At 44.5% G+C, this 27,017-nt stretch overlaps 3 protein-coding genes and 1 long non-coding RNA gene across 12 annotated transcripts in view; all 4 read right to left on the bottom strand.

Annotated features, from left to right (window-relative positions):
* The window catches only part of LOC309564402 (uncharacterized protein), an 880,901-nt gene that overhangs the window by 70,786 nt on the left and 783,098 nt on the right, over window positions 1-27,017 (bottom strand).
* The window catches only part of LOC309563418 (uncharacterized protein), a gene marked incomplete at its 5' end in the record, with an annotated part of 91,787 nt that overhangs the window by 40,242 nt on the left and 24,528 nt on the right, over window positions 1-27,017 (bottom strand). The window contains one exon of the mRNA XM_082267815.1: window positions 14,418-15,091. Within this exon, the coding sequence (XP_082123941.1) occupies window positions 14,418-15,091 (674 nt within the window). The remainder of the gene's footprint in view (window positions 1-14,417; window positions 15,092-27,017) is intronic.
* On the bottom strand, window positions 12,662-13,860 carry LOC309563018. 9 transcript variants are annotated; one of them, XR_014225673.1, is made up of 5 exons: window positions 13,396-13,631; window positions 13,228-13,357; window positions 13,138-13,189; window positions 13,034-13,059; window positions 12,662-12,788 (listed from the first exon to the last, which is right to left on the bottom strand). It is a non-coding gene; the product is annotated as an uncharacterized lncRNA (long non-coding RNA). The 9 variants fall into 9 exon arrangements; XR_014225674.1 differs by lacking the exon at window positions 13,138-13,189 and adding an exon at window positions 12,892-12,943 and having other exon boundaries at window positions 12,982-13,111; XR_014225677.1 differs by lacking the exon at window positions 13,138-13,189 and adding an exon at window positions 12,892-12,943 and having other exon boundaries at window positions 12,684-12,736; window positions 12,982-13,111.
* On the bottom strand, window positions 19,698-20,222 carry LOC309562942 (oocyte zinc finger protein XlCOF29-like; the record flags this gene model as incomplete). Its single annotated transcript, XM_082267270.1, has 2 exons — window positions 19,698-20,039; window positions 20,139-20,222. The coding sequence occupies 2 exons, from the start codon at window positions 20,220-20,222 to the stop codon at window positions 19,806-19,808; spliced, it is 318 nt and encodes a 105-aa protein (XP_082123396.1). The 3' UTR covers window positions 19,698-19,805.

Below are 27,017 nucleotides of genomic sequence, written 5' to 3'. Positions count from 1 at the left end.
AGTGAATATCACTTCCTGTATGTCCCGCATCCCAGAACCCCACACTTTTACCATATTCCCAAGATACATAAAAATGAGATCAACCCCCCGGGTAGACCGATTATAGCTGGCATTGACAGCTTGACAAGTAACTTGGGTAGCTACATCGACTCTTTCCTACAAGATATAGTGATGGCATTACCGTCATACGTCAGAGATTCAGGACACATGCTTGATATCCTGGCACCTATACAATGGCTGAGACATTATAAATGGGTATCACTAGATGTATCATCCTTGTACACGTCAATTAGACATGACTTTGGTGTCGCAGCAGTCGAGTATTATTTAAAAACCAGTAATCTTCACCCTTCCCAAGCGAAGTTTTTGGTTGATTGTATAGAATATACATTGAATCACAATTACTTCGTATATTTGGATGAATACTATAGACAAACCAGAGGCACAGCTATGGGAGCTCGATTTGCCCCAAGCTATGCCAATTTGTTTATGGGGTACTGGGAGGATCAGTATATCTGGAATAATAACCCCTATAGAGTCCATCTGGCCTTGTATTCCAGATATATTGATGACATATTGATCATCTGGGACGGTACTAGTGAGGAGTTGGATGGGTTTATCTCACATTGCAGCAGCAACCCTTTTGAGATATCCTTCACCCATGTTGTAAGTGATAACCATCTGGTGTTCCTGGACCTTGAACTGCGAGCTACTCAGGAAGGGGGCATAATTTCTAAAACACACTTCAAACCGAGTGGAGGGAACTCCTACCTCCACGCGGAGAGTAATCACCACCCGAGGTGGATTAGAAATGTCCCTTTCGGCCAATTCTGCAGACTACAAAGAACATGCACTTTGGTCACGGATTATGAAGAGCAGGGCCAGGTACTGAAAAATAGATTTTTGGAAAAGGGATATCAGGCTTGTCTTATTGACGAGGCCTTCAACAAATACTTACAACACTATGAGGGAGAAGGGACCAATGTCGGCGGTATCCAAGCCACGAACACATGTCGGGTGGTCAGGCCCAAGAAGCCGCGTGCTAAGTCATCAGGAACTAGGATCACCAGGTTTAGTACTATTTATAACAACAAAGCCTTTAACATACAGCGGACCCTGAAACGCAATTGGAACATTTTGAAACAAGATCCAGTCCTGGGCTCTCTCCTCCCCCCGGCCCCAGAGGTGGTCTTTAGAAAACCTAGGGACCTTAGGAGTCAGATTGCCCCCAGTAAAGTCAGGAAAATTAAGGAGTGCGGTGATATCATCCCGAATAACCCGTGGTTTACTGTGTTTGATCAAAAGGGCAGTTTTAGGTGTGGAGTGAGGAATTGTGGAACCTGTTCATATATGTGGCATAGAAAGAGTGAGGTCCTCGGGCTGGATGGCCGCAGTAGGAACATCAAGCAGTTTATCAATTGCGGCACCAACTACGTAGTTTACGGTATAGTCTGCCCTTGTAACCTACTCTATGTAGGCCGCACTATACGGCCCCTTAGAGTAAGGTTCAGTGAACATAAGTGCAGCATATTGAACAGGAAAACGAAGGCTGGAGTTAAGGACCGCAACAGCTACTCCATACCTCGCCACTTTGAGCAGCACCATAATGGGGATCCAACGGGCCTACGGGTCTTTGGCATTGAGCAAATAGCTAAGGACCCTGACGAGGGGGCTAGATTCCAGAGGCTGTGCAGAAGGGAGTCTTACTGGATCTTCACCCTAGGGTCTATGGCCCCTGGGGGTTTGAATGAAGATCTTGAAATCCAGAGTGTACTGTAGTTTCCGCAGTGCATTCTTGTTTTCTCCCCCCTTCCGTATGTGTCTCTGTCCCCCCGACATCCGCTGCAGCTACCATTGTTCCTTCTATGGCCCATCTTAGTACCACACCACTCTCTATTTTCTTTTTGGGGTCTACACGCACACGCTGGTGTATATGTTCAGGCTGACGTATGTGCATGTGTGTGCCCCTCCCCCCTCCCCGTCTCCTCAATTGTGTGGATATGTGTGAGCGTAGCCTATGCACGCACATATACACACACTGCTTGCTACACCATCCTCCCTTTCCCTTTTTCCTTTCCTTCCCCTCAATCTATTTTGAAGCGTATAGTTCCTTAGTATAGGTCCCACACCTATAGTTTTTTGCATTTGGCTTACCGAGTTTAGTTTTTCAAGCTCTCCAAGGTATGTTTATAGAGGAGGTATGGCACGCGCAAATTGGTGTCCGAAGCTCCACATGCCATATCTAACGAGTCACACTATATGTAAACATATATATTTTTAGATAGTTTTAATATGGATTTTATATAATGAATCATTATGGTTCGGCATGTATATATAGGTGTCTGTATATACATGTTTATTTATATGTGCATGGTATGTATAAATTTTTTTAAGTAATTAATTAATTTTTTATATATGTGTATATACTTATTCACAGTTATATAATTTAATTGAAAATTGAATAATCTTTTATCCATTGATTTATTCCTTTATACATGTGATTCTCATTCAGGCTTAGCAAGTTACATTATTAGTACACAGGTACCCATCATTAATACTATTAGTGTTAATGTCAATTATAATAATTTTATTGGTTTGGGTTGTTTTATCTGATGTACAATATTTCACTGCTATTTTAAATATGTGCGACCATTTTTTCCAAACTTGGTGGGTGCCCCAATCAACTCCCACCAGAGTCGACTCCGTATGGTGCATCTTAATTTAGTGCCCCTGGACGTGGTCCGGTGTGTATATATATATATATCACATCAGCGGGGCATACTTGTGTCCTCCCCTTTGCGGTCTCCATAGGAACGGCTTGCTGAGGACGGAGGTTGTTGTGGTTTGGATGGGCGGAAGTGACGTTACGCGGTGATGCGCACGCCAGTTCCGGGTCGAGCGGCGTGCGTTCCACCGCTGTCCCGCCGCCCACGTATATGGAAACCGGAAGCTGTCACGACCTAGATGGGCGGAAGTGACGCTATGCGGTGGTGCGCACGCTAGTTCCGGGGTGAGCGGCGTGCGTTCCACCGCCACCCTGCTGCCATATTTTACCATCCCAAATATCCTGGCAACCTATCTTACAGTGAACACCATTGGACCACCAGGGAATATGCCCAATATGCCCAGTATGAGTTAGTGGACTATCAACCAACACGATGGTCCCAGCTCGATGCCCTACTTGGTTCAGGACCACGACACGTACAGGTCAGTCCACCATATCAGTTATTATTCTTATATTACTATTATTATTTTATATGATTATGATTATTATTCTTATGTGAAATGGAGTCCACGATGAGCTGGGAAGTGTTTTGGATAGCTCACCAATGGAACAAATGGTCACGTGGGGCTTTGCCAACTAAAATGTAAATGTAACTACACTTGTGACTTGCAATAGCTTTTGGGTAAATGGCTGTTTAGCAACGCCCATTTGGGCGATATCTCCTCCCACATCTCCCAGGGGTCATGTGGAGGCCTGGCCCTATATACTATATTTAAACTATGGTCTTGACCATGGCCTCCAGGCTCTGAGGAAGAGGCACAGCCTCGAAACGCGTCAGCCCTCTGCTTCCAGTAAAGACGTTGATCCTCTGGTAGGAGGCAGGTGTATGGAATTGATGTGCCTGAAACTTCTTGTTTGTTTGTGAGTATTTGATTTTAAACAATTTTATCCAAATAAACTTGCCAAGGATAATGCGCTAGGCTGGTGCGCCCTTTTTTGCTTTGTATTTTCAGTATCTCCCCCCTGTACCATGTCCACAGCCTCTAACATCTCCCCCCTGTACCATGTCCACAGCCTCTAACCATCTCCCCCTGTACCATGTCCACAGCCTCTAACCATCTCCCCCTGTACCATGTCCACAGCCTCTAACATCTCACCCCTGTACCATGTCCACAGCCTCTAACCATCTCCCTCTGTACCATGTCCACAGCCTCTAACCATCTCCCCCTGTACCATGTCCACAGCCTCTAACATCTCCCCCCTGTACCATGTCCACAGCCTCTAACCATCTCCCCCTGTACCATGTCCACAGCCTCTAACAATCTCCCCCTGTACCATGTCCACAGCCTCTAACCATCTCCCCCTGTACCATGTCCACAGCCTCTAACCATCTCCCCCTGTACCATGTCCACAGCCTCTAACCATCTCCCCCTGTACCATGTCCACAGCCTCTAACCATCTCCCCCTGTACCATGTCCACAGCCTCTAACCATCTCCCCCTGTACCATGTCCACAGCCTCTAACAATCTCTCCCTGTACCATGTCCACAGCCTCTAACAATCTCTCCCTGTACCATGTCCACAGCCTCTAACAATCTCTCCCTGTACCATGTCCACAGCCTCTAACAATCTCTCCCTGTACCATGTCCACAGCCTCTAACAATCTCTCCCTGTACCATGTCCACAGCCTCTAACAATCTCTCCCTGTACCATGTCCACAGCCTCTAACAATCTCTCCCTGTACCATGTCCACAGCCTCTAACAATCTCTCCCTGTACCATGTCCACAGCCTCTAACCATCTCTCCCTGTACCATGTCCACAGCCTCTAACCATCTCCCCCTGTACCATGTCCACAGCCTCTAACCATCTCCCCCTGTACCATGTCCACAGCCTCTAACAATCTCTCCCTGCACCATGTCCACAGCCTCTAACCATCTCCCCCTGTACCATGTCCACAGCCTCTAACCATCTCTCCCTGTACCATGTCCACAGCCTCTAACCATCTCCCCCTGTACCATGTCCACAGCCTCTAACCATCTCCCCCTGTACCATGTCCACAGCCTCTAACCATCTCCCCCTGTACCATGTCCACAGCCTCTAACAATCTCTCCCTGTACCATGTCCACAGCCTCTAACCATCTCCCCCTGTACCATGTCCACAGCCTCTAACAATCTCTCCCTGCACCATGTCCACAGCCTCTAACCATCTCCCCCCCTGTACCATGTCCACAGCCTCTAACATCTCCCCCTGTACCATGTCCACAGCCTCTAACCATCTTCCCCTGTACCATGTCCACAGCCTCTAACCATCTCCCCCTGTACCATGTCCACAGCCTCTAACAATCTCTCCCTGTACCATGTCCACAGCCTCTAACCATCTCCCCCTGTACCATGTCCACAGCCTCTAACAATCTCTCCCTGTACCATGTCCACAGCCTCTAACAATCTCTCCCTGTACCATGTCCACAGCCTCTAACAATCTCTCCCTGTACCATGTCCACAGCCTCTAACCATCTCTCCCTGTACCATGTCCACAGCCTCTAACAATCTCTCCTTGCACCATGTCCACAGCCTCTAACCATCTCCCCCTGTACCATGTCCACAGCCTCTAACCATCTCCCCCTGTACCATGTCCACAGCCTCTAACCATCTCTCCCTGTACCATGTCCACAGCCTCTAACCATCTCCCCCTGTACCATGTCCACAGCCTCTAACAATCTCTCCCTGCACCATGTCCACAGCCTCTAACCATCTCCCCCTGTACCATGTCCACAGCCTCTAACAATCTCTCCCTGTACCATGTCCACAGCCTCTAACCATCTCCCCCTGTACCATGTCCACAGCCTCTAACAATCTCTCCCTGTACCATGTCCACAGCCTCTAACATCTCCCCCTGTACCATGTCCACAGCCTCTAACCATCTCCCCCTGTACCATGTCCACAGCCTCTAACAATCTCTCCCTGCACCATGTCCACAGCCTCTGACCATCTCCCCCTGTACCATGTCCACAGCCTCTAACCATCTCCCCCTGTACCATGTCCACAGCCTCTAACAATCTCTCCCTGTACCATGTCCACAGCCTCTAACCATCTCCCCCTGTACCATGTCCACAGCCTCTAACAATCTCTCCCTGCACCATGTCCACAGCCTCTAACCATCTCCCCCCCTGTACCATGTCCACAGCCTCTAACATCTCCCCCTGTACCATGTCCACAGCCTCTAACCATCTCCCCCTGTACCATGTCCACAGCCTCTAACCATCTCCCCCTGTACCATGTCCACAGCCTCTAACAATCTCTCCCTGTACCATGTCCACAGCCTCTAACCATCTCCCCCTGTACCATGTCCACAGCCTCTAACCATCTCCTCCTGTACCATGTCCACAGCCTCTAACAATCTCTCCCTGTACCATGTCCGCAGCCTCTAAAAATCTCCCCCTGTACCATGTCCACAGCCTCTAACATCTCCCCCTGTACCATGTCCACAGCCTCTAACCATCTCCCCCTGTACCATGTCCACAGCCTCTAACCATCTCCCCCTGTACCATGTCCACAGCCTCTAACCATCTCCCCCTGTACCATGTCCACAGCCTCTAACAATCTCTCCCTGTACCATGTCCACAGCCTCTAACCATCTCCCCCTGTACCATGTCCACAGCCTCTAACCATCTCCCCCCTGTACCATGTCCACAGCCTCTAACCATCTCAAACAAGTTTAATATATTTGTTTTTGTTAGATTTTTTTTCTTGATTTCAATGTTTGGATATTTATGAATACGAATTCTTAAAGAAAATAGATTCTGATAGTGTCCTGCTATTTACTGTTCTAATAAATCTTCACTGTGAAGCAAAACTTAGGGCTCTTTTACACGGGCGTTCCGCATGTCCGTAAATCATCCTATTTTTTTGCGGATGATATACGGACATAATGTATGTCTATGGGATTGCGGATGTCAGCGGATGTCAGTGGATGACACCGCTGACATCCGATTTTCCTCCTTTCAGTTCTGTTCCGTTTTTTGGAACAGAACCCTATTTTTTTTCCGTTTAAAAAACGGAAAGGACGCAAAATTGGATGTCAGCGGGGTCATCCACTGACATCCGCTGACATCCGCAATGCCCATAGACATACATTATGTCCGTATATCATCCGCAAACGGATGGGATGATATGCGGACATACGGACTGGATGACACAAGTGTCATCCGTGCCCGTAAAAAAAAAAAAAAAAAAGTGCCTCAGCGGACAAAAAAAACGGAGCGGCCACGTGAAAGAGGCCTTAGGCTACTGCATTGCACTGAATTGGAAATATTTTTTGAAAAATACAATGAATTACAAGGCCGTAGAGAACAGTGCACCTTTGCAAACTTATATTCTGAGGTTTTAATTACATTATTTTAATATAGTCAGTCATGAACTAAAGTGGGCCGGTCTAAGTCATGAAACTCCAGGGCTGAAAATGAGTCCCACTCCGGCCCTGGTTGTGTACATGACGTTATATTGAGGAATGGAGATGGACCTTTCATATGGTGTACAGTATCTCCACCCCATTTGTTGGGTACATGACGTTATATTGAGGAATGGAGATGGACCTTTCATATGGTGTACAGTATCTCCTCCTCATTTGTTGGGAACATGACGTTATATTGAGGAATGAAGATGGACCTTTCATATGGTGTACAGTATCTCCTCCTCATTTGTTGGGAACATGACGTTATATTGAGGAATGGAGATGGACCTTTCATATGGTGTACAGTATCTCCTCCTCATTTGTTGGGAACATGACGTTATATTGAGGAATGGAGATGTGCCCTTCATGTAGTCTTTTCTCTGGTAGACTTTTATGTGAAGTGTACTTGATGGACATTTGTTTTTTATTAACCCACAACTTACTTAAATACACATACTTTATACTCATATAAGTGCAAAGAAAACAATGTTCTGCAGCTTTTGTTTATTACTTACCTGTGTCTATATGTAGAGAAGATTCCTCCTGTTTACTTTTTAAAATCATCTCCCCCTCCTCCATAGACTGCTGATCTCCACTCACCAACGTCTCTTCTTCTTCCTCTTTATGCTCAACTTTGATATCCCCCAGATTTACACCCTAAGCCCCAAAGATGATAGAATTAATTTGTAGAACAAATCGAGAGATTACAATAACTTTTTAGGTTTGCATGCTCAGTCCCACCTACCTGATGATGGTGAGGGATGGTGTGATCTTCCTGTGTGGAGTCCCGGGAATACAGAGGACGGGGACATCTCTCTGGTGGGTTCCCATTACTGGATCCATCTGTAGGAAACACACATACTGACTGAATACATTGTTTCTATGTGTTTATCAGATGATGGGGGATCTAGGTGGACCCTCCGTACTGCTCTCTCCTTTACAATAAAGTCTCCTCTTACCCGGTGATGTGAGGGGCGGCTGATTCTCCATCATGACGTCCTTGTAGAGATCCTTGTGTCCTTCTAAATACTCCCACTCCTCCATGGAGAAATAGACTGTGACATCCTGACACCTTATAGGAACCTGACACACACAATGATACAGTCACCATCCAGACACATCCCTTGTCTGTTACTGGACAATGTCCCAGAATTCCCAGCATAGTTACATTGTAGGTGAGGTTGAATAAAGACAATAGTCCATCCAGCTCAACCTGTGTAGGTGTGTGTGGCCGTAATCATTTCTCATACCCCTGAATGTTCTGTTCCTTGAGATGTACGTCTAAGAGTCTTTTGAAAGCCACCATACTTCCCGCAGAAACCACCTCTTGTGGTAGAGAATTCCACAATCTTGTAGCCCTAACAGTAAAGAACCCCCCACGGGCACCACTCACCTCTCCCGTCAGCAGATCAATGATCTTGTTGGTGACTTCTAGAATCTTCTTGGCACTGGTTACCTCTGTTGTCATGCAGTGAGGTGGAGGCACTGTGATGGGGGATGTTCTGTGATGACAGCTGTTGGGTGGAATTGGCGCCTCAGATGTTTTTTTCACTACTTTATAACCCTGCAGAAACAGATACAGAAAAAATGTTCATCACAGATCCTCTAGGATCCTCCTAATTTCTCCAGTCAGTTCTGTGTTAAAATTAAGAGATACGTCTCATGCCACATGACCTCCCAGAATCCTCCTCACCTCTCCAGTCAGCAGGTAGATGATCTCCAGGGTGAGGTTCAATATCCTCTCATGGGTCACATGGGTTGGATCTTTGTCCATCTTTATTGAGATTGTCATGAGATCTCTATAAGATGCTGTTTTCTAGGAAAGAAAACTAGGAATTATCTGGACTATACTGGGATGAATAATGTTTGCAGAGAGTTCCTCCAGAGTTCTGACTCTGACCATAGACAAATATTAATCTGACCTTTCTCTTCTCCATCTAACTGAGAAAAAACACAGAGTCTCTGATTAGGCTTTAAAAGGAAGTGTTACTTGATATATCATGGATTAAAGAGAATACTTGTTTATTAAATTGCTACCATGGCAGCTCAACTCCACCGATAGACAATAGAGGTCTCGGGCATATACAGTGTGATTGATATTCGGGATCACATGACAGAGCAACCAGTCAGATGAAGAACGAGAAAAGGCAACAACAACAATTCTCCACCTGATGAAGTCACCTATACAATGAAACTCGTTGGGTGTGGCTTAATTAGGTCATGAATGGTCAAACATTCCCATAGACACACTCCTAAACCTTGTGGACAGCCTTCCCAGAAGAGCTGACTTTTAAAATAAGGACACGTACCTATCCAGGGATCCAGTGATATTGGCAACGGAGCCTATTCATCAACTTGCTTCAGGTGCAGGCGCCGGGCATCTTAGGTAGGGGAAACCGGCAGTGAAGCCTTCTAGCTTCAAAGCCGATTTCCTACTTTCGCATGCGCGAGTCAGGCTGCACTTTTTAAATGGTCCCGCAGTCTTCTGGGACCTCATATTGGCCTAAATTGATGAAGAAATTCGATTTTTTTACTTTTTTTAATGGGATATGTTTTATAGCAGAAAGTCAAAAATATTGTTTTTTTTATTTCAAAATTATTTGTTTTTTTTTAAATAAACGCCGTAGAGGTGATCAAATACCATCAAAAGAAAGCTCTATTTGTGGGGAAAAGAGGACATCAATTTTATTTGTGTACAGAGTTGCACGACCGCGCGTGGCCTGGTCATGAAGAGGCTAAAACCTTCCGGGGCTGAAGGGGTTAAAGTGAGGGTGCAAGGTGAAGGGTCTCATATTATATCTGAAATGTACACTTCCCTAGACACTTACTAATAATAGCTAAGGCTCCATTCACACCCGGGCGATTTGAATCACGGGTAGAACTGCTGCGATTCTGCCCGCGATTCCAAATCGCGGGACGCGTGTGCAATGCCATTACTTCTTAATGGCACCCCAATCGCGCCGCGATAAATTGCACTGCAATGGCGGCAAATCGCAACTGAGCAGGAGCTTCTTTCGAGCGACAGCGTCGTGCGATTTGCCGCAATTTTAGCGGGATTTATCTCGTGACAATAGTGGCACAATTGTCACACGATTGGGATGCCCTTGAGAAGTAATGGCATCGCACACACGTCCTGCGAGTTGCTGCGATTTGGAATAGAGGGCGGAATATCAGCGATTCCGCCCACGATTCAAATCGCCCAGTGCCCGATGGTTCAAAATTTGCTTCATGAAAAAGGATAAATGCCTCGAAACATAGGTTATAATGGTCGAAGCACATATTATATCCATGTCTTTATTTGGACGTAATAGCATCTGCTGGAGATAAAAGACGTCACATTGACTATGGAGGAAGAGGACGAAACATGACGGGGGGAGGGATTACTGGGTGTAAATATAAAATAATATCTTATTACCTCCTCTGCTGCCAGTTCTAGCAATGTCTCCTCTCTACTTCCTTCCAACTCACCTCTCACCCGGAACTTCCTGTTTGTACTCTTACATCACTTCCTGTCTCTACCTTACATCACTTCCTGTCTCTGCATTCCCACCCGATGAAACTACTTTTTCTTTTTTTCCAGGTCCTCCTGGTCTTTCTTGCTCTGTAGCTTCACCCAAACGCTCAGGCTCCATTTACACCTGAGTGTATCAATTTACTGGCTTTTTTACCGCCAGCAGTACATATACTGCGGCAGGTCGGCTCCGTCCTGCGAAACGACGTAACTGGACATCGCTTCGCGGGACCGCTAGTGGGGGCGCGCGCATGCGAGCCCGCCCATTCGCCACAGGGGGAGCTGCCGGGCACCCACAATTTTTCCCCATGGAGACAGAACAGCGGTCTGCTCTTGTAAACACAGCAGACCGCTGTTCTATCAGTTATGAACACAGGGATCCTGTTTTCCTCTTATTTAGGAACACAGGTCTCTGTGTTCATTCACTAAATATATCCCCCACACAGTTAGAAAACACCCCCTTTGATCGCACCTGGTGTTAACCTCTTACCTGCCAGTGTCATTGGTACAGTCAGTGACAGTGTATATTTTTAGCACTGATTACTGTAGTAATGTCACTGGTTCCCCCCAAAAGTGTCAAAACTGTCAGTTAGGGGTCCGATCTGTCCGCCGCAATGTTGAAGTCCCGCTAAAAATCGCAGATCTCCGCCATCACTAGTGATAAATAAATAAATAAAAATGAAATAGATCTTTCCCCTAGCTTGTAGACGCGAAAACCTTTGCGCAAACCAATCAATTTACACTTATTGGGATTTTTTTTTTACCAAAAAAGGAGTTTAAGGGTTTATTTTTTCTTTCCCCTCTCGCCCACCGTCTTCACTGTGGTTGAACAGTGGGATTGGGTGAGATTTTTTTTAATTTTGGCTTTTCCTGTCTTCTTACCCCAGGAGTACATATATTTTAAACATAAGACGTACCATTCTGGCTCTGCCCGGTCTGTTGTGCCGAAGGTTGGTGGAAATACTTTGTTTCTACAATGAGAGCACCCTCGTATTGACTGTATGGAACGTACCACCACTGATTCATCTCCCCAAATCCTGGCACATTCTCAAGATTTGTCCTCTAATGTTGTTTTTTTATTTCTTTACGAGACATACCTGGGTTTTGCTTTTTTTTTTTTTATTTTGTTTTCTGTATTGTCATACTCTATAACAGTGGTCCTCAAACTGCGGCTCGCGGGCTGAATGCGGCCTGTTGCTTGCCTTTATCCGGTCCTGGGACACTATTGCTCCCACTTGACACCAATGACGAAGAATTATACCACTTACTGACACCAATGATAAGACACTATTCTTCCACTGACACCAAAGATGGGACACTACTCTTCTCACAGGCATCATTGATCGGGCGGTATTCTTTTCACTGATACCATTTTCTACTGCCACTGGCCACAGTCCGGCCCCTCCTAAAGTCTAAGACCCCATTCACACTACCGCGACTTGGACCGCGACTTGTCAGCTTGACAAGTCGCGGTCCTCACGCTCCCATAGTGTAGTACAGGAGCCGTTCTAATAGGAGCGACACAAGTTGCTCCGACTTAGAAAAAGGGTCCTGTACCACTTCGGGGTCGACCTGGAGGCGACTTGCATTGACTTCCATTATGTGAAGTCAGGTCGCCCCCTAAGTCGTGCACAAGTCGTGCTGCGGTAGTGTGAATGGAGACTAAAGGGCAGTAAACCGGGCCTTTGTTTAGAAAGTTTGGAGACCCCTGCTCTATAAAACTGTTAAACATAGAATTAAAAAAAATGGAGAGATTTTTCAAGGATTTAGTCTATTCAGCAAAGTCTGTTTAGGGCTTTATGCCCACTTTTATTCATCCACACATCATTGTAATACAGTGTTCTGCCCACGCAGGGGTTATTTAGCATAACAATCCATCAAATGTATTTCAGACTTTTGGCTAGTTGTTGCACAGCTCTGTGTATTCTTCCATAGGATAGAGTTGCCTCATTTTCTCATTACCTGAATAGACCTGTTCCATCAGCTACCCGACTGGACCTGTTCCATCAGTTTCCCGACTGAACCTGTTCCATCAGTCTTCCAAATGGACCTGTTCCATCACTCACCCAACTAGACCTGCTCCATCAGTCTCCCAACTGGACCTGTTACATCACTCGCCAGACTGGACCAGTTTCATCTCTCCCCTAACTGGACCAGTTCCATCATTCTCCCAACTGGACCATTCCATCACTCAACCGACTACACCTGTTCCATTAGTCTCCCAACTGGACCTGTTCCATCACTCTGCTGACTAGACCTGTTCCATCAGCCGTTCCATCACTCACCCGATTAGACCTGTTCCATCACTCACCCGACTAGACCTGTTCCATCACTCACCCGACTAGACCTGTTCCATCACTCACCCAACTAGACCTGTTCCATCACTCACCTGACTAGAACTGTTCCATCAGTTTCCCAACTGGACCTTTTCCATCACTCAACCGATTACACCGGTTCCATTAGTCTCCCAACTGGACCTGTTCCCTCACTCTGCTGACTAGACCTGTTCCATCAGTCTTTCCATCACTCACCCGATTAGACCTGTTCCATCACTCACCCGACTAGAACTGTTCCATCACTCACCTGACTAGAACTGTTCCATCACTCACCTGACTAGAACTGTTCCATCAGTCTCCCAACTGGACCTGTTCCATCACTCTGCTAACTAGACCTGTTCCATCAGTCGTTCCATCACTCACCAGATTAGACCTGTTCCATCACTCACCCGACTAGACCTGTTCCATCACTCACCCGACTAGACCTGTTTCATCACTCACCTGACTAGAACTGTTCCATTAGTCTCCCAACTGGACCTGTTCCATCAGTCTCCCAACTGGACTTGTTCCATCGCCCACCCGACTACACCTGTTCCATCAGTCTCCCAACTGGACCTGTTCCATTAGTCTCCCAACTGGACCTGTTACATCACTCGCCAGACTAGGCCTGTTACACCACTCGCCCCACGGGACCTGTTACATCACTCGCCCCAATGGACTACACCCGACCACACCTGTTCCATTAGTCTCCCAACTGGACCTGTCCCATCAGTCTCCCAACTGAACTTGTTCCATCACTCACTCGACTAGACCTGTTCCATGGTTTCCCAACTGGACCTGTTCCATCACTAAGCCGACTAGACCTGTTCCATCAGTCTCCCTACTGGTCCTGTTGCATTACTCGCTAGACTGGACCTGTTACAACACTCGCCATACTGGACCTGTTTCATCAGTCCCCGACTGGACCTCTTCTCTGCTCACATACTGCCACTTGCTTGACTCAGACACCCTATTCTGTTCAGATGGGGACTACCACCATCCTTCACAATCTCCAACTCTCAGACATCAGTCTGGCTTGGTGAACTGTCTGTGTAGACTGGACAGGCCTGGACAGGCGCTTCCCACATACAGGTCTGGACAGGTACATCCCACATACTAAAAAGTACTTTAGCAGGAGCGATACCCAGACTTGAGAAGACTCCCTTTTGTGGGCAACACCGGCCTGACTTTAATCAATTGCAGACCCTTTTCCTGCTGAAATAGACACCATGTACATCTTTACACAGTGTTAGACCATCAGACTTTAACTATAACTATAACTGAAGTATAACTTTTGCTAGGATGTTCCCCTCTAAAAACGTATTTTTATACACACAGTTGTTCTACTGACTGAACAGTATTAAACTAAACGTATTGGATTATCTTTTTTCCTCAAGGGTTTCCCACACTTTCAACATATAAGAGGACGATCCCGAGTGTGAATTTTCTGGTGTGCAACCAAGCTTCCTTTCCTAGAGAAACATCTTCCGCACTCTGAACAGGAAAAAGGATTTTCGCCGGTGTGAATAGTCTGGTGTCTAAGAAGTACACTCTTCTGGGTAAAACATCTCCCGCACACCAAACAAGCATACGGACGCTCACCAGTGTGAATTCTCTGGTGTATGTTGAGTTTTCCTTTCTCAGTAAAGCATTTCCCACACTCTAAGCAAGCAAAAGGGCGCTCACCCGTGTGAACTTTCTGGTGTCTAATAACTTTTCCTCTCTCGGTAAAACCTTTCCCGCACACTGAACAGGAAAACGGACGCTCCCCCGTGTGGCTTCGTCGGTGCAAAATAAGTTTTCCTTTCTCAGTAAAAGACTTTCCACAATCTAAGCATGGATAGGGGCTCTCATCTGTGTGAGTTTTCTGGTGTAGATGAAGTTTTTCTTTAAAACTAAAACATTTTCCACACACTAAACAGAAAAAAGGACCCTCATCTGTGTGAATTCTCTGGTGTTTTAGAAGGTCTGCATGCTGAATGAAACATTCCCCGCACTCTGAACAAGAAAAAGGGCCCTCACCCGTGTGAATTCGCTTGTGTATTAGAAGGTGCGCATGCTGAAAGAAACACTTTCCACACTCTGGACATCTATAGGGAGGTTCAGCCGTGTTACTCTTCTCGTGTATATCAAGTGCTATGTTCCCATGCAGCAAATCCGACCATGAACTCTCTCCTGTGGGATCTCCATAACGGAAAGTTTCCCTGGAATTAGATGGATCCATTGTTCTTTCTGCAGTGTTAGGTCCCAGATAGATATCTGGAATAACAGTATGCGATTGATCAGAAAATTCTTCGGGATTGGAGGGATCCATCAATCTTTCTAAATGGTAAGGTGTGTGATGTGCGCTTCGAGGGATGGGATTTACTCCGGGAGAACGGTCTGACGGGAAAAGGTCCCTCTCTGTGGTATTCCAGACATAACTTCCATCTGTTGGAAAGACATTTTTAGTTTTCAATAAGTTTTTATTAAGAGGCCAAAAAGACAAGCGAACAAGGAATACAGTATCAATACAATATGTGACACAGCATTAACCACTTGCCGTCTGAGTACCGTAGTACTACTGCGGCAAAGTGGCTCGTTATCGTCTGACGACGTAGTACTGCGTCGTCAGACACTCCCCCCTCTCGGCGGCGCGCGCGCGCCGCCGGAGGCTCGCTCCCGCTGTATTCAGTCACAGCGGGAGTCGGGCCAGGGGAGGAGCAGTGGCGATCGCCGCCGCTCTTCCCCGATCGTTGGGGATCTAGTGTGGAGATCCGCCTGCTTGTGTAAACACAAGCGGGCGGATCTCCCAAGTGACAGGCAGGGTCAGATTGCAGGGTTCAGCATAGCATGGCCTTGTGTCATTCAGTCACCTCCCCCCACACGTTAGTAAGCACCAGGCATACATTAATCCCTCCCTCTCCAATAAAATTAACCCCTTCCCTGCCAGTGTCATTTTTACAGTAACAGTGCATATATATAGCACTGATTACTGCAGTAATGTCACTGGTACCCCCAAAAGTGTCAAAAATGTCAGTCAAGGGTCCGTTCTGTCCGCCGCAATGTCACAGTCCCGCAAAAAAAAAAATCGCAGATCGCCGCCATTACGCGTTAAAAAAAAAACACCAAAAATGACAGAAATCTTTCCCTTTGTTAGTAAACGCAATTTTTATTGCGCAAACCAATCAAAATACGCTTATTGTGAATTTTTTACCAAACATAGGTAGCAGAAAACAAATTGGCCAAAAATTTAAAAAAATTTTGATTTTTACATTTTTTTGGGGGGGAATTTCATATAAAAAAATGTGAAAAATATTGTTGTTTTTTCAAAATTTACGTTCTTTTTTTGTTTATAGCGCAAAAAGTAAAAATTGCACAGGTGATCAAATAACACCAAAAGAACGCTCTGTTTGTGGGGAAAAAAAGGACGTAAATTTCGTTTGGGTATGGCATTGCACGACCGCGCAATTGTCAGTTAAAGTCGCACAGTGCCAAATCGCAAAAAGTGGCCCAGACGTAAGACAGCAAAATGCTCTAGTGGTAAAGTGGTTAAAGGGACATTAAAACAACCTCAATGCAGGAACAACAAGATATAAATAAACAGAAAAAACTATTTGTGTCTGTTATACCGTGCAGGGCACGTACTATAGAACCTTATTCGCGACCGATCATGTACCGCCGGAAGCATAAAATCAGGAGTCCTCCTCCTGCCATGGCAGCATGACACGGTTCTAGAACTAAAGCAACGGGAGCACCACCGAAGGCTAATGGAAAATATGAAACAAGAACAACCTAAAGTAAGAAGGACAAATTGACTCTACTCGAAATATCAGGTGCAGGTAAATTCTGAGAATGACTTAGAAAACACAGCTTAACCTGCCACCTCCGAGAGCGTTGTACAGAAAGTTGACGATCCGGGTCCCCAGCACCCGAAGAGGTTGCGAAACATTGGTGGAACCAGGATGGGCAACCAATCAGCAAGGATATTGGAGTTCCTCCAGAGTGAGGAAATCCAAGTGCTCAACTGGGTTCCATAGAGGAGCACCTTAGAGGAGCGAGGAAACTGCTCTGTGAGAACATAAGTTAAGAAGGAAGCACGAGCGGGGTAGAGAGGGAAAGGAGAGAGAGGGTGGAGAGAAGTGGAAAGGTAGAAGGAAGAGGAGAATCGGGAGACCCTGAGCTATGGTAGGTTTATCTATGAAATCGAGATATGATTTAGTCTAGCCCACGGTTCCCAGATCAGTTCAAATTTGGATACCTTATCCTCCAGGATCGCCACTATTTTTTCCTGGGCCATGATCCAGGATATTTTGCGCTTGGCAGCACTATATGAAACTGAGGGTTGCTTCCACGCTTTAGCCACCGGAAAGACATTTTTAAACAAATCTTATAAGTATTCTTCATGTCTTCCCTTTAGTCATATACTGTATATTGGTCTAGCACTTAACAGTTTCTCAGATCTCAGGCATGGAATGGGTTGGAATTATAACTCCAAAATATGAATACAAGCCAGGGTAAGAATACAATACACCCATAATTCACCAGGTAACAGTGTTTGTATATTAATCACATTGTTGTTGTAAGAATGGAGGTGAACCTTCTTCCACCTCAATACTTGGAAACATGACATTACATGGAGGAATAGAGATGGACCTTTTGTATGGTGTACAGCGGGGGTCTCCAAACTTCCCAAACAAAGGGCCGGTTTACTGTCCTTTAGGCTTTAGGGGGGCTGGACTGTGGCCATCTGGAGTACAAAATGTCCCAGCGTCAGTGGGAGTAAACAATCCCCCAACATTGGTGTAATGGGGCTCCTTTGTTGGTGTCATTGGCAGGAATTGTGCCCCATCATTGGCGACATTGGGCCCCATTGTTGGTGCCATTGGGAGAAATTGCGCCCCATCATTGGTGTCATTGGGCCCCTGTGTTGGTGTCATTGGGAGGAATTGTGCCCCTTTATTGGTGTTATTGGGCCCCATTGTTGGTGCCATTGGGAGGAATTGTGCCCCTATCATTGGTGTTATTGGGCCCCATTGTTGGTGTCATTGGGAGGAATTGTGCCCCTATCATTGGTGCCATTGGGAGGAATTGTGTCCCATCATTAATGACATTAGGCCCCATCGTTGGTGCCATTGTGAGGAATTGTGCCCCATCATTGGTGTCATTGGGCCCCTTTGTTGGTGTCATTGGAAGGAATTGTGCCCCTTCATTGGTGTTATTGGGCCCCATTGTTGGTGTCATTGGGAGGAATTGTGCCCCTTCATTGGTGTTATTGGGCACCATTGTTGGTGCCATTGGGAGGAATTGTGCCCCATCATTGGTGTAATTTGGGCCCCTTTGTTGGTGTCATTGGAAGGAATTGTGCCCCTCCATTGGTGTTATTGGGCCCCATTGTTGGTGCCATTGGGAGGAATTGGGCCCCATCATTGGTGTTATTGGGCCCCATTGTTGGTGCCATTGGGAGGAATTGGGCCCCATCATTGGTGTTATTGGGCCCCATTGTTGGTGCCACTAGGAGGAATTGTGCCCCATCATTGGTGTCATTGGTTCCCATTGTTGGTGTCATTGTGAGGAATTGTGCCCCATTATAGGTGTCATTGAGCCCCATTGTTGGTGTCATTGTAAGGAACTGTGCCCCATTGTTGGTTTAATTAGGAGGAATTGTGTCCTTCATTAGTGTCACCGAATACAATAGCATCCCAAGGGCTGTTTAAAAGCAAGCAAAGGGCCATATCTGGCCCTCAGGCCGCAGTTTGGAGACCACTGGTGTACAGTATCTCCTCCTCATTTATTGGGAATATGACATTATATTGAGGAATGGAGATGGACCATTTATATGGTGTACAGTATCTCCTCCTCATTTGTCGGGTACATGACGTTATATTGAGGAATGGAGATGGACCTTTCATATGGTGTACAGTATCTCCTCCTCATTTGTTGGGAACATGACGTTATATTGAGGAATGGAGATGGACCTTTCATATGGTGTACAGTATATCCTCCTCATTTGTTGGGAACATGGCGGTATATTGAGGAATGGAAATGGAATTTTCATACGGTCTCCTCTTCTTTTGTTAGCCTATTCATTTCCATAAATACATACTGTATATGTTATACTGTTTCTGCATTTAACATGTATTACTTACTCATGTCTATATGTAGAGAAGATTCTTCCTGTTTAATTTTCATAATCATCTCCCCCTCCTCCATAGACTGCTGATCTCCACTCACCAACGTCTCTTCTTCTTCCTCTTTAATTTTAAATTTGATGTATTTAAGTTCTTCACCCTAAACCCCAAAGGTGGTAGAATACATATGTAAAAAGGAGAAAAAAAAATACATAGAAGAATATTATCTCGTAGCTTAGAATACATTTTTAGGTCTACATCTACCTGATGATGGTGAGGGATGGTGGGATCTTCCTGTGTGGAACCTCGGGAATACAGAGGACTGGAACATCTCTCTGGTGGGTTCCCATTATTGGTTCCATCTACCTGATGATGGTGGGGGATGGTGTGATCTTCCTCTGTGGAATCCCGGGAATACAGAGGACGGGGACATCTCTCTGGTGGGTTCCCATTACTGGATCCATCTGTAGGAAACACACACACTGACTGAATACATTGTTTCTATGTGTTTATCAGATGATGGGGGATCTAGGTGGACCCTCCGTACTGCTCTCTCCTTTACAATAAAGTCTCCTCTTACCCGGTGATGTGAGGGGCGGCTGATTCTCCATCATGACGTCCTTGTAGAGATCCTTGTGTTCTTCTAAATACTCCCACTCCTCCATGGAGAAATAGACAGTGACATCCTGACACCTTATAGGAACCTGACACACACAATGATACAGTCACCATCCAGACACATCCCTTGTCTGTTACTGGATAATGTCCCAGAATTCCCGGCACCGCTCACCTCTCCTGTCAGCAGATTAATGATCTTCTTGGTGACTTCTAGAATCTTCTTACCACTGTTGACCTTTGCTGTCAGGCAGTGAAGACGGCTGCTGGGTGTTAACGGTTCATCAGATGTTTTCTTTACTACTTTATAATCCTGTGCAAAATTACAATAACAATTATCTGTACAGACATCCCCGAATCAACCCTCAGGTCTTGTTTTAATGTCAAATGACCCTCCCAGAATCCTCCTCACCTCTCCGGTCAGCAGGTAGACGATCTCCAGGGTGAGGTTTAATATCCTCTCAGTCATCTGGGTTTGGTCTTTGTCCATCCTCATTGAGGTAGTCATGAGATAAATATAGGATGCCCTTTTCTTTGGAGAAATGATAAACTGAGTATTATCTGGACTGTACTGGGATGAAGAAGGTCTTCAGATGAAGAGTTCCGACCCCTCACACGTCTTCTTATACGATATTACAGGACTTGTTAATCTCAATGAAAGTAAACCAGTACAACTCTAATCAAAACATTTTTTTATATGTTTGAAATAATTATTTGTGTGTGTATCGGCATCTGTTGGAAACAAAAGACGACACAGTGACTATGGAGGAAGAGGACGGAACATGAAGGGGGGGGGGGGATTACTGGGTGTAAACATAAAATAATATCTTATTACCTCCTCTGCTGCAACTTCCAGCAACGTCTCCTCTCTACTTCCTCCAAATTGAACTATCACCCCCAACTTCCTGTTTATATACCCTTACATCACTTCCTGTGTGCACGTTCTATGTACAATAAGCTAAATCGCCACCCGGTGGAGAATGTAAAAACTGCCACTCTTTTTGCCCACTGTCTCATGCTTGAATTATGTTGCATGCTCTATTGCACACCTGGCTTAAACATCATTTAAAACCTAACCAATAAAAAAAAAAAAAATACATAAATAAATTAAGGAGACAATTTTATAGTACAAGATGAAAAACAAACAGAAAATAGAACTACGTTATATTGTTTATGTTTAAGTATAGTAGTTTTAGTTTATACACTGCCTGGCCAAAAAAAAAAGTCCCCACCTGGAATTGACTAAGCAACTAACTAAACTAAGCAACTAACTAAACTAAGCATGCAGTAACTCTCCTATTGGAGAGTTACTGCATGTGCCCAAAGAATGAGGTCAGTTTACTACCTGAATATACTGAGTGACCAGGTTATTCCATCAATGGATATTTTCTTCCCTGATGGCACGGGCATATTCCAAGATGGCAATGCCCGGATTCATCGGGCCCAAAGAATGAGGCCAGTTGACTACCTGAATATACTGAGTGACCAGGTTATTCCATCAATGGATTTTTCCTTCCCTGATGGCACGGGTTTATTCCAAGATGGCAATGCCCGGATTCAACGGGCCCAAAGAATGAGGCCAGTTAACTACCTGAATATACTGAGTGACCAGGTTATTCCATCAATGGATTTTTTCTTCCCTGATGGCACGGGCATATTCCAAGATGGCAATACCAGGATTCATCGTGCCCAAAGAATGAGGCCAGTTGACTACCTGAATATACTGAGTGACCAGGTTATTCCATCAATGGATATTTTCTTCCCTGATGGCACGGGTATATTCCAAGATGGCAATGCCAGGATTCATTGGGCCCAAAGATTGAGGCCAGTTGACTCCCTGAATATACTGAGTGACCAGGTTATTCCATCAATGGATTTTTTCTTCCCTGATGGCACGGGCATGTTCCAAGATAAGTAAAGAAAAAATTAAACGCGCTAGGTAATTTGAAGGAATAAAGCAGCAGCTTCAAGTGTGACAGCACCAAAAGTAAATAAAATAAAACAAGCTGCGCTAAAACCGTGAAACAGTGCTGTGACAACATGTATATAACAAATATTGATGTTAAAAGAAAAAACTATATAATAAAGTCCATAGAGTCTCTATTCAGATATATTCCACAACGGTAAATTCGCAGAATTCGCTAGATGTAGCGGGACCTCCACCGGTATTGCAAACTGCTTACCAGAGTATAATGAATATTGTGCCCATTCACGGGGTTTCACACCCGAGACCTCCAAAAGATATCGCTCTTGTAGGACAGTGCTCCACTATATTCAGAAATCCTGGACCATACAGTAGCCTCAGCCGACATCACACCATGTACATAGGAAAAAAAATATGGGATCCCATAGCGTAATACTGATATAAATCGTATATGAACGAAGGAGAAGAACTATGGATTGTGCAAAGTGTTTATACGTGAAAATAAATCACACAAACTGTGAAGGATCCAGATAGTGACAGATGTCCAATACCAGGCCAAATTCCACCATAGTATAGTGACCACCACCAAATGTACCAACTGTTTACCAGAATAAATAAAATAAATCGCCAAAAGTTGATATTGGATGATTCAAGAACTATATTCCACTCAAAGAATAGTAACCACCACCAATAGTATTAACTGCTTACCAGAAGTAAACATATACTGTAATTGCAGAGTGAAGGAATGAAGGGACAATCCAGAAATAAACCAGACTCCACCTGTTAGGAACAGTGACCACCACCCGAAGCTGCAAACTGCTTACCAAATATTGTTATATGAAACGCCAAAAGGGTCTCAGATACTCCAGCAATCCAGTATGGAGAAAACTGAATAGACCTCCAAAGTAATGGATTCAGGACTCACAGTATGGACATCAATCACCAGGTCAAATGTGTAAAGTAAAAATATACCCCATAGCGTAAAACCGTATATTTTATTTAAAATCAATAAAGAAAAAACACTTACAAACATCAAATGTGGAGAGCGTGTAAAAGATGATAAGCCGCCGGTCTATTGAGTTTTCTCCATACTGGATTGCTGGAGTATCTGAGACCCTTGATGAACGCATTCCATTTGGCGTTTCATATACAGTGTCTTGCAAAAGTATTCGGCCCCCTTGAACTTTTCGACCTTTTGCCACATTTCAGGCTTCAAACATAAAGATATAAAACTGTAATTTTTTGTGAAGAATCAACAACAAGTTGGACACAATCATGAAGTGGAACGCAATTTATTGGATATTTCAAACTTTTTTAACAAATAAAAAACTGAAAAATTGGGCATGCAAAATTATTCAGCCCCCTTAAGTTAATACTTTGTAGCGCCACCTTTTGCTGCGATTACAGCTGTAAGTCGCTTGGGATATGTCTCTATCAGTTTTGCACATCGAGAGACTGAAATTTTTGCCCATTCCTCCTTGCAAAACAGCTCGAGCTCAGTGAGGTTGGATGGAGAGCGTTTGTGAACAGCAGTTTTCAGTTCTTTCCACAGATTCTCAATTGGATTCAGGTCTGGACTTTGACTTGGCCAGTCTAACACCTGGATATGTTTATTTGTGAACCATTCCATTGTAGATTTTGCTTTATGTTTTGGATCATTGTCTTGTTGGAAGACAAATCTCCGTCCCAGTTTTAGGTCTTTTGCAGACTCCATCAGGTTTTCTTCCAGAATGGTCCTGTATTTGGCTCCATCCATCTTCCCATCAATTTTAACCATCTTCCCTGTCCCTGCTGAAGAAAATCAGGCCCAAACCATGATGCTGCCACCAGCATGTGTGACAGTGGGGATGGTGTGTTCAGGGTGATGAGCTGTGTTGCTTTTACGCCAAATATAACGTTTTGCATTGTTGCCAAAAAGTTCAATTTTGGTTTCATCTGACCAGAGCACCTTCTTCCACATGTTTGGTGTGTCTCCCAGGTGGCTTGTGGCAAACTTTAAACGACACTTTTTATGGATATCTTTAAGAATGGCTTTCTTCTTGCCACTCTTCCATAAAGGCCAGATTTGTGCAGTATAAGACTGATTGTTGTCCTATGGACAGAGTCTCCCACCTCAGCTGTAGATCTCTGCAGTTCATCCAGAGTGATCATGGGCCTCTTGGCTGCATCTCTGATCAGTCTTCTCCTTGTATGAGCTGAAAGTTTAGAGGGACGGCCAGGTCTTCGTAGATTTGCAGTGGTCTGATACTCCTTCCATTTCAATATTATCGCTTGCACAGTGCTCCTTGGGATGCTTAAAGCTTGGGAAATCTTTTTGTATCCAAATCCAGCTTTAAACTTCTCCACAACAGTATCTCAGACCTGCCTGGTGTGTTCCTTGTTCTTCATGATGCTCTCTGCGCTTTAAACGAACCTCTGAGACTATCACAGTGCAGGTGCATTTATACAGAGACTTGATTACACACAGGTGGATTCTATTTATTATCATTAGTCATTTAGGTCAACATTGGATCATTCAGAGATCCTCACTGAACTTCTGGAGAGAGTTTGCTGCACTGAAAGTAAAGGGGCTGAATAATTTTGCACGCCCAATTTTTCGTTTTTTTATTTGTTAAAGTTTGAAATATCCAATAAATTTCGTTCCACTTCATGATTGTGTCCCACTTGTTGTTGATTCTTCACAAAAAATTACAGTTTTATGTCTTTATGTTTGAAGCTTGAAATGTGGCAAAAGGTTGAAAAGTTCAAGGGGGGCGAATACTTTCGCAAGGCACTGTAACAATATCTGGTAAGCAGTTTGCCGCTTCGGGTGGTGGTCACTGTTCCTAACAGGTGGAGTCTGGTTTATTTCTGGATTGTCCCTTCATTCCTTCACTCTGCAATTATATGTTTACTTCTGGTAAGCAGTTAATACTATTGGTGGTGGTTACTATTCTTTGAGTGGAATATAGTGCTTGAATCATCCAATATCAACTTTTGGCGATTTATTTTATTTATTCTGGTAAACAGTTGGTACATTTGGTGGTGGTCACTATACTATGGTGGAATTTGGCCTGGTATTGGACATCTGTCACTGTCTGGATCCTTCACAGTTTGTGTGATTTATTTTCACGTATAAACACTTTGCACAATCCATAGTTCTTCTCCTTCGTTCATATACGATTTAAATCAGTATTACGCTATGGGATCCCATATCTTTTGTCACAAGTTACCCTATAGTTTTGTCTGTATATTCTTACCTCCTTGCTGCAGTGCTTCTGTTGCCTCCCTTCACATGTGGTGTTTGGGCTTCTCTGTTTCCTATGGGCGTCGCCTGCTCCACTGTGGGTTATATCCTGTTTCTGTCAATTACTTCCTGGGTCACCTCCCTGTTTGCTTCCCTATATATATACACAGGCTCAGTGCACTGTTCCTTGCTTGAGCAACATCCCTGTTCTCTGAGCTCCCATCCGTGTATCCCTTGGCTATTGCATCTGATCTCCTGTGTACCGACCTGGCTTTGTTTCTCCGTCTACGTTTGTCTGCTGCCTGTCCTGACCTTGCCTGGTCTCTTGGATCTCCTTATAGTCTCCTGTTTACCCTGCACACGCCAGCGGTCTCCACATTCTAAGCTGGGCCTACCTGGGGGCCGCGACCTGGTTCCAGTCTGCTGCAAGTCCATCCCCACCATCAGGGGCAAGGGTGAAGAAGCAGGCTGGGGCTTAGACTCCGCGCCCTGGGGAATCCTGAGCTGGGGATCTATAAGGGCTCACTACCACAGACCGTTGACATCTTTTTTCCTATGTACATGGTGTGATGTCGGCTGAGGCTACTGAATGGTCCAGGATTTCTGAATATAGTGGAGCACTGTCCTACAAGAGCGATATCTTTTGGAGGTCTCGGGTGTGAAACCCCCTGAATGGGCACAATATTCATTATACTCTGGTAAGCAGTTTGCACTACCGGTGGAGGTCCCACTACATCTAGCGAATTCACCGTTGTGGAATATATCTGAATAGAGACTCTATGGACTTTATTATATAATTTTTTCTTTTAACATTAATATTTGTTATATACGTGTTGTCACAGCACTGTTTCACGGTTTTAGCGCAGCTTGTTTTATTTTATATTCCAAGATGACAATGCCAAGATTCATCGGGCTCAAATTGTGAAAGAGTGCTTCAGGATGCATGAGACATCATTGTCACACATCAATTGGCCACCACAGAGTCCAGAACTTACACCCATTGAGAATCTTTGGGATGTCCTGGAGGAGGATTTGCTCAGTGTTTTCCGACTCTCCCATCACCAATACAAGATCTTGGTGAAAAATGAACGCAACACTGGATGGAAATAAATCTTGTGACATTGCAGAAGCTTATTGAAACAATGCCCCAGCCAACGCGTGCCGTAATCCAAGCCAACGAAATATTAGAGTGTGACCTTTTTATATTTTGGTGGTGACTTTTTTTTGGCTTCAGTGAATAATATTGTTCTGTTCTCACTACACGTATGCCCCAGGCGTGTGCAGCTCAACATACAGCTAAACCTTTAATCCTGCAATAACCAGTCCTTTTGTAATTTAAGGCTTTATTCCAGTGAAAGAATAGTGGTCACATGAACAGGTTACAAGTCAGATGGGTATGCGAATAGGATTGTGAATAGAGGTGAAACTGTGAATAAACATACAATCAGTGTACAAACACAAACAATATATGCATTGAGTATATAACTGACAGTTCTGAGCATACCAGCGATGCTTCAAAGGGGGGTTCAGGAATCTTCCCACAGCAACCTCAGATGCTGTCTGCTCTTTCCTGAGGTAAATCTTAAAATGGAGTTTCTCTCAGAGAGGGGTGGAACTAATATCCAGCAATAGAGTACAGGAAGTACCATAAAGTGCTGTATAACAGTCTATGTCACAGTAGCATCTTGTGGACAAGATTGATATTACAAGTTCCAATAGAATTATTTACTTCCTTATGCTGGAGGCATGACAAATATACTTGTATATAAATAGCATAATGTTGTGTTTCTATTTTTTTTCTCTTTTTTATTCGGTTTAAGATATTAAATTGTTGTTTTCTCATATTTTTTTTTTTTTATTGCTTAGATTTTAACCTCTTAAGATTTAACCCCCCCCCCCTCCCCATGACCAGGCCATTTTTTGCAATACGGCACTGTATTAATTCAACGGACAATTGCGCAGTCGTGCGATGCTGTACCTAAATAAAATTGGTGTCTTTTTTTTCCCCACAAACAGAGATTTCTTTTGGTGGTATTTGATCACCTGTGCGATTTTTATTTTTTGCTCTATAAACAAAAAAGTGCGACAATTCTGGAAAAAAAACACAAAACAATATTTTTCACATTCTGCTATATAACATT

This window comes from Pelophylax lessonae, assembly GCF_965119305.1.
Source record: "Pelophylax lessonae genome assembly, chromosome: 9".
NCBI classification, from domain to species: Eukaryota; Metazoa; Chordata; class Amphibia; order Anura; family Ranidae; genus Pelophylax; species Pelophylax lessonae.
Note: the sequence above shows the minus strand (reverse complement) of the source record. Positions and strands in the feature narration are given on the sequence as shown.